This window comes from Balaenoptera ricei, chromosome 15 (genome assembly GCF_028023285.1).
Source record: "Balaenoptera ricei isolate mBalRic1 chromosome 15, mBalRic1.hap2, whole genome shotgun sequence".
Classification (NCBI taxonomy): domain Eukaryota; kingdom Metazoa; phylum Chordata; class Mammalia; order Artiodactyla; family Balaenopteridae; genus Balaenoptera; species Balaenoptera ricei.
In genome coordinates, this window is record NC_082653.1 from 62,333,016 (window position 1) to 62,341,055 (window position 8,040).

At 44.2% G+C, this 8,040-nt stretch overlaps 1 protein-coding gene across 1 annotated transcript in view; it reads left to right on the forward strand.

Annotated features, from left to right (window-relative positions):
* Positions 1–7,727, forward strand: part of ERCC4 (ERCC excision repair 4, endonuclease catalytic subunit) — a 34,145-nt gene extending 26,418 nt beyond the window's left edge. Inside the window, exons 10-11 of the mRNA XM_059897640.1 lie at positions 2,260–2,372; positions 4,673–7,727. Coding sequence (XP_059753623.1) covers positions 2,260–2,372; positions 4,673–5,406 — 847 coding nt within the window. The 3' untranslated portion in view covers positions 5,407–7,727. The remainder of the gene's footprint in view (positions 1–2,259; positions 2,373–4,672) is intronic.
* Positions 7,728–8,040: the final 313 nt, after the last annotated feature.

Here is an 8,040-nt window from a genome sequence, read left to right on the forward strand (position 1 = left end):
CTGTTTTTTAGCATATCGTGGATAATTAGGGGATGAGGTTGCTACACTGTAAGAAAAGTATGGTTATAATAACAGCTGACATTTGTATAGTGCTTCCTGTGTGCCAGGCACTCTTCTGAGTGCCTTACGTATATTATGTGATCCTTGTAACAGTCTCTTTGAGGTTAGATTTTAGTATCATCCCCATTTTACAGACGAAATTGAGGGACAGAGCCATTAAACAACCTGCCTAAAGTCACACAGCCGGTAAGTGGTTTCAGATTCACGAAACATGGGTCCAGAGTCTGCATTTTAACTCACTGTGCTCTACAGCCACAATTACAAATTAATCAGGAAATGAGGATGCCCTCACATGTGATAGCTTAGCAAGTAAGGTAAGTGGAGATAAAGAAGAAGAAAAAATCCCCCATGTTGATCCCAAATATAAAAGAAAAAGAAATTTAAGAGCAGTAAGTTTTTTGAACGGTTTGCCCCTTGCCCCCAGCTGGAGTCTAATAGGTTTAACGGGGCCGTAATGAATGGCTGCCAGAGCCATTGTCACTGCAAAGAATCCTTCATCAGCAACACTTGACACCGGTACTGAGAATGACGAGGGAGCACGGAACTGGAACTATTGCCTGCCTCCTTGCGATCTATTCATAAAATGTTATACTGGTAATAACTTTGCATTTGTATATTGTTTCAAATAGTAAAGAATTTAAACTTGGAGTTTCTGTTCTCTGGTGGAATCTCTTCATGGTACCCTGCCCTAAAACATCACGTATCCAGAGTGGTTGGGGAATTGCTCCATCTGATTTTATTTCCTTTCATTGGAAAATCCTTTTTGTTTGAGCCCTTGTTGAAATCATTAGTTGCTGATGAAGATTCCTCTTGTTTCACCTTCCCCGGCCTCTTTTATTGCAGTCAGTCAGTTCCACGGTTTTCACGTTGCCGTGAAACTCAGTTGCAAGCCCAGCGAGGGCAGAGACCCAGCCTTATACATCTTTTCTGTCAGCCTGGCACAGAGGAACACACAGTGCTTGCTCTTTCCTGAAGTGATTATAACATCCTTTACTGGTTTTGAAAAATAAGACTATGGCAAACCTGGCCTACTCTTCCTGTGGTTATTGAGGATCTTGCCATGATTCTGGTTCCTGATTACAAATCTGAGTTAGGATTGTACAGGCTTGTCAATCTACCGGGTTTAAGATACTGAGCTTCCTTGAAGACAGGAATTATCGGGTAACCATATTTGTATCCAAAATACCTCGCACAACATGTGGGAGCCCTCTGTAAATGTTTTAAGTAAATGCACGAGTGAATTGATGCTGCTCTACTGCATAACCTGAGATGCTGATTTTTTTGTTTAAATCTTTTGTTGGAAATTTGCTTTCTAATATTAATCTTGATTTTCCTTTAAAACCGAGGGTGTTTAATGGGGCCTCCCACCTGGAGTTTTTTAAATCAAAGCTTAACCATGTATTGTTTTCATTTCTTTAATCATTGATTTTTCATTATTATTTAATTTTTTTTTGGCTGCATTGGGTCTTCGTTGCTGTGCATGGGCTTTCTCTAGTTGTGGTGAGCGGGAGCTACTCTTTGTTGCGGTGCGCGGGCTTCTCATTGAGGTGGCTTCTCTTGTGGAGCACGGGCTCTAGGCGCATGGGCTTCAGTAGTTGTGGCACATGGGCTCAGTAGTTGTGGCTCACAGGCTCTAGAGCGCAGGCTCAGTAGTTGTGATACACAGGCTTAGTTGCTCTGCGGCATGTGGGATCTTCCTGCACCAGGGCTCAAACCCGTGTCCTCTGCATTGGCAGGCAGATTCTTAACCACTGCACCACCAGGGAAGTCCCTAATCATTGATTTTTAACGATCCTATTTATGATTACTCTGAAAATATTGGGATATAAATTATCTGAATCCTTTTCAATGTTCAGTAACACATTTAGCACATTTTTATAAAAAGTCTCAATAATCTCTCTGTGGCATTTTTCACATGCTTCTTTCATGCTGCAAAGTGTTTAGAGGACATACAGAATAGAAAATAAATAACAGTATTTTTTAACTCTGGAAGATGAGCAGGAGTACCCAACCAAGAAACTCTTTCTGCTTCCTTTACACATCACTTGACTGTGCATATTTACTTCTAATGTTTCCTGTATTCTCTTTTACCACTACAGTTATGTGGATCATTTTGTGTATTATAATTAACAAAAGATTAAAATCTGGAATTTTAAAATTAGCTCAAAAATGTTGAAGATGTTTTTCTCCCACCCCCAGGGAAAAGGCTAGCATGGTTGTCCCTGAAGAAAGAGAAGGAAGAGACGAAACGAACCTCGACCTCGTAAGAGGCTGTGTATCTGCAGGTGCTCCCACCGACACACGCAAAGCCGGTGAGTCCTGCCCTTTGCCGAACGCTCCTGCTGCCTGTGCAGGAGGCTGTGAGATTCCAGAGTTTCTCTGCAGAAGCTTGGTTTTTCTCAGTAAGCTCTTAAACGTGCGTGTCTGCTCCCATACCCTGGTCTCAGCTGGCCGTTTACTAGCCACGTGTCCTTCCTGGATCTCGGGCTCCTCACCTGTAAGATAAGTGGGGTTGTGATCTACGCATCGGCATTGGAAATCAGTTATGCTCGCGCACTGGTTGAGATTCAGAGTGTACTTTTGCCAAGAAACTTTTGTAAATGGTGATTAGGTTCTTACCTTTACCTGAAGAGGCCAGTTTGCCCATAGATAAAGAGTCAGGATTGTTTGGGGTGCGTTCCCACTTCCCTGTCTGTGTTTGTTGGTTGCTTCTTGGCGCTTTTCCAGATCCCAGGTGTGTGGTACTCTCACTGCCATGCAGCCTCCCAGCAGTGGCTTCCACCAAGACCTGCTGGATGCCGCATACACCATGGTCCAGGGTTAGCCATGTCCCACGCCCCAGGCCCCGTTTCCGCATGTCAGCAGCTGCTTTCAGCCAAGAGGTGTGGGAAAAACAATACAGTTGAGCCCTTTTCTCCTTTGGTGGGGTCCAGTGCAGTTAAAGCAGTGGGTCTCAGAATTTAGCGTACTTAAGAATAACCTCTGATGCTTGTTAAAACTGTGGATTCATGGACCCCAGTCCATAGAAATTCCAAATCAATAGATCTGAAATGGGGTCAGTGTCTGATGGACGTGGTCCTTGGACCATACTTTGGGAAACACTGCCTCAGGGTATCTTTTGAAGAAGATTCTTATTAACTCAAATAGGTTGGGGACATGTCATGCAGAACAACAGAATGTCAGGCAATACGAATAAGGTAGTTTGGAGCAAGTAGGTACCACACAGAAAGCTGTTCACAGAAATCTGCCCTTTCGAGTTCAGTCCTCTAAGCGCTTGTGTTAGCTTTCCTTTGCTGCTGTAACAAATTGCCACAAACTTAGTGTCTGGAAACAACACACATTTATTATCTAACAATTATTATTTTACAATCCAAAGTCCAAATGGGTTTCACTGAGCTCAAATGAAGGTGTGTGCAGGGCTGCGATCCTCCTGGAGGCTGCAGGGGAGAATCCCTTCCTCTTCCAGGTTATCCAGGCCGCCTGCATCCCTTGGCCCATGGCTCCTTCCTCCCGCTTCAAGGTCAGCAGCTCCAACTCTGAGCTTCCTGCTTCCCTCTTTCATTATAAGGACCCTTGGACCTACCTGGATAATCCAGAATAATCTCCCAATCTTGAGATCCTTAATTTAATCACATTTCCAAAGTCACCTTTGCCGTGTAAAGTAACATATTGACAGGTTTCAGGGATTAGGACATGGACATCATCAGGGGGCCACTATTCTGCCTACAACAGCACTTCTGAGTCCTTCAACCAGCAGCGTTGGCATCACCTGGGAGCCTGTTAGAAATGCAGGGTCTTTGACCCTATTCCAGACCTACAGAAACAGTAGGTACTTTAACTCCATCCCAGGTGATTCATATGCACGTTAGTGGGAGAAGCTCTGTGCTCTTGTTTTTCCCAGCTTCTCCCATTTTCCCATCTCTGGACTCATTGATACAAGCACTAAAAGCTCCAAATTTTTTCACAGCAGTCCACAAGGCAGTTTATTCAGAGAACATTTCTAAGCATCTACTACGTCCTAGGAATTGGGACGACGATGATCAGTAAAATGTGGTCAGTGCAACAGTGAGGGGCCATAAAGCAGGGGTCCACAACCCCTGGGCCACGGACCGATACTGGTCTGCAGCCTGTTAGGAACCGGGCCGTCCAGCAGGAGGTGAGCAGCAGGTGAGTGGAGCTTCATCTGCCGCCCCCCGTGGCTCCCTGTGGCTCGCATCACCGCCTGAGCCATCCCCCCGCACACCCACACACCTCACCCCCGTCCGTGGAAAGACTGTCTTCCACGAAACCAGTCCCTGGTGCCAGAAAGGTTGGGGACCGCTGCCATAGAGGAACCACAGAGGGAAGATGATGGCAAATGCTGGTATTTGTGAATTCTAAGTAAGGAAGTACCAAGAGACCCCAATTTCCTACTAGCTCTATTTAGTTTAAGGGAAATTGCCTTAAACTCTAAATAAACCTTTCTATAATATGGAAAAGTGTGGAATAACATGTCATACTGTGTAACCAGGCATCGGAGATTAACAGCAGAAATATAGATTTTTAACTTTGTGCTCTTCCATCTTTGAGAGTTATTCCTCAGTGACATTAAAGTGCTTCTTTTTCTTCATAGGCGGCCAGGAACAGAATGGTACCCAGCAAAGTATCGTTGTGGACATGCGCGAGTTTCGAAGCGAACTCCCATCTCTGATCCACCGTCGGGGCATTGACATTGAGCCAGTGACCTTAGAAGTCGGAGACTACGTGCTGACTCCAGAAATGTGCGTGGAGCGCAAGAGCATCAGTGATTTGATCGGCTCTTTGAACAACGGCCGCCTCTACAGCCAGTGCGTCTCCATGTCCCGCTACTACAAGCGGCCGGTGCTTCTGATAGAGTTCGACCCCACTAAGCCCTTCTCTCTCGTGTCCCGAGGCGCCTTCCATCAGGAGATCTCCGGCGGCGACATCAGCTCCAAGCTCACGCTCCTCACGCTGCACTTCCCCAGGCTCCGCGTCCTCTGGTGCCCCTCCCCGCACGCCACCGCGGAGCTGTTTGAGGCGCTGAAGCAGAACAAGCCACAGCCGGACGCGGCGACGGCCATGGCCGTGACAGCCGATTCCGAGACCCTCCCCGAGGCAGAGAAGTATAATCCCGGTCCCCAGGACTTCTTGTTAAAAATGCCAGGGGTAAATGCCAAAAACTGTCGCTCCCTGATGACCAACATTAAGAACATCGCCGAATTAGCAAGCCTGTCCCTCGACAAGCTGGTGCTCCTGCTGGGGAACGTGGCAAATGCCAGGCAGCTCTATGACTTCATTCACACCTCCTACGCAGAGGTCATCTCCAAAAGGAAAATGGAAAAATGAACAGTGGTGCCTGTTTTCTTATTCCGTGAATGTGCTTCTCAGCTGCTCCTTGCCTGCCCTCACAGGTCTTTATTAATTATTAGCCCAGTAGCTCATTCTCTGCCAGTCTTTGAATGATTAGGCTGTTTCCTGGGTCAGGGGGCCAGAGGCCAAGACTGGGCTCTGAACTTTGCGTTCAGGAATCATTTTTACTTCCCACGCCTGCTCTCCTCCTTCCCTGCACCATCCATGCCAGGTCTAGTACGTTCCATTTTTACATGAGGTGTTGTCAGGATCAGGGAAAGTGTCTGCAGGTGTTTATAGAAGGCCATTTCTGAAACATGCAAAAACTTAGATTTCCTCCACAGACTGAAAACGCACCATCGTGCTCTTACACTCTGTCTACAGAGGGGCTCCCAGGACAAGAAGGGAACATCTCTGCCATTCCCGACCTGTTCTCCCCTCCAGGTTTTCCTCAGCTGCGTGCTTCTCCCACCTGTCTGCCTCTGGGATACATTCGTGGGGACTTCCGACTGCTAACTGAAGAAAGGCAGCCACCCTAAGCCCGGCCGACCGGTCTTCTGATCACCTGGAGATGTGTAGCACGTACTATAGCTGGATTGTTCAAAACATAAAATGAATTACCTATTTACAGAATTGGATGACGTGGGTGAAGGAGCCCTGAAAATGCTCAGTTTTTATAGCTATTTATCCTCCTAAGTCCCAGCAGAGTCTCTTAGACTTCCTCCTTCCCAGCCTCTCCTCCCCTGTCCTGGGACCCCCAGCTCGGGTCCTCTCCCGGGTCTCCGCCCCCCACATCCCTGTGCCAGAGCAGCCTCCTGCGCCTCTGTGTGGGGACTGCCACGCAAGCAAAGGGGGGACCCACAGCGTTTAAGATTTGATTTTCCTTCCTTGAGTCAGAAGGGTTGTAAGGAGATGGAAGGTCAATGCATAGAATATATAAAAATCCTAAATAAATATTTATATATTTTAAAATCCATAAAGAAAACAGTCTCATTCCAAACCTACTTCTGGTCCTTACTGAAGTATACGTACAGGACATTCACAGCATCTTTGTGCAGTTTTTAAACTTTTATATTGAAACATTATGAACTTAGGTATGATTCACATGTTTAGTGATGAGTAGTAAGTTTTCTACCTCAAGAGCTGCTGTAGACATCAGTTCCGCTGGCCGCATCACATAGGGTCACGTTTTGTCGGCCGTGTTTTTATTTGTTACACTGTTGGAACTCGGAGTCGACAGTGGACCATGTAACGCGAAGTGGTCTTCAACTTTAACAGAAGTCTTTCAACTGTCATCTCCAAACCAAACCTTTCATCTTGATTTCTTGGTATGTCGACATATGTTGAAGTGTATGGATTTTCAACTCTATACAAGGATACCACAAGAATGAATTAAGGGGTATCCAGGAACCATATTTCTTATCATCTAACTCTCTAGAGTGATTTGGAGAGGAGAGAAGAAGACAAGAAACAAAAATTAGTTTAAGGCAGAATAAAGATTTGGGCTACTAATTTTGTCCCAGGGTTAAAAATATACCCTTGAGAATAGGAAAACGAAAATGTCAGGCACATATGTTAACTTTCACTTTTGTATGCATTTCTTTATTTAAGCATTCAGTCATAGTTGAAAGTACATTAAAATAGATACCACCTCAAATAGTAATGGTTATTATAATTTTGCTTCACTCTATCCTAGCACTTCTGCTTGAGAAATGTAATTTCTGTTTTTTTCTCCTGGTATAATTCCACCTGCCTTTTATTGTTCTTTCATTACTTAAAAGGAAAATCCAAACAGAGCACATTCTTTGATAAGGGTTTCACTCCAAGTTAAGTTTTCAAAAATAAGCTCTCAAAGCTACCATTTTAAATAGTCCTTGTTATCTGCTACAACATAGAAAACAGTCTTAGTTGTATTTAGAGAGCCAGTGTCTTCTGGCTCCCAAATTCTGTTATTTGCTGTTGTACCTACTAGACATCTTAAGACAGTGCACCAGCTCATGTGTGTTTGAATTATGAACGATAGTGTCTAATGAACTCTAAAATGGTCATTATAGTTGAAAGGCTCTCACTGCCACTTCCTCTCCCAACGAAATAAATATATTTTAGTGTCTCCAGTTGTGGAAAGCCTTCAATACAACCATCATGTATGTACTTTTGCCAGATTCTTTTACAATTTTTACAATCTAAGAATCTTTGGCAAAGAACTAGAAATGCATGCAGTTGCAAAAAACTATATCACTTTATTTTCTAGCATCATTTTATTAACTTTGCCTTTTTCTTTCAAAATCACGAACATCCAGTTTACTTATGAACTCATGCTGAGCTTTTTAAAAACCTTTTTTAAAAACTTGGGACCAACATTATTCTAGTTTACAAGTTTTTTGCATAAAACTTTGAGCATATGAAATATTGTGAGAAGTCGTTTTCAGTTTTGTTTAACTCACAGTGTCTCTCTTGATACTTTCTTAAAGTTATATAAGACGAAATCATTTTTAATAGTGGCCATAAATAATATCCTTTTGGCAGTAAGTTACTGTTTCTTTAATCTGAGGCTTAGTATGTCTATATGTCTACGTATGTTTGGGCACGTCCAGAATGCAGTTTCCCAGCTCATGAGGGACTGAAAATAAT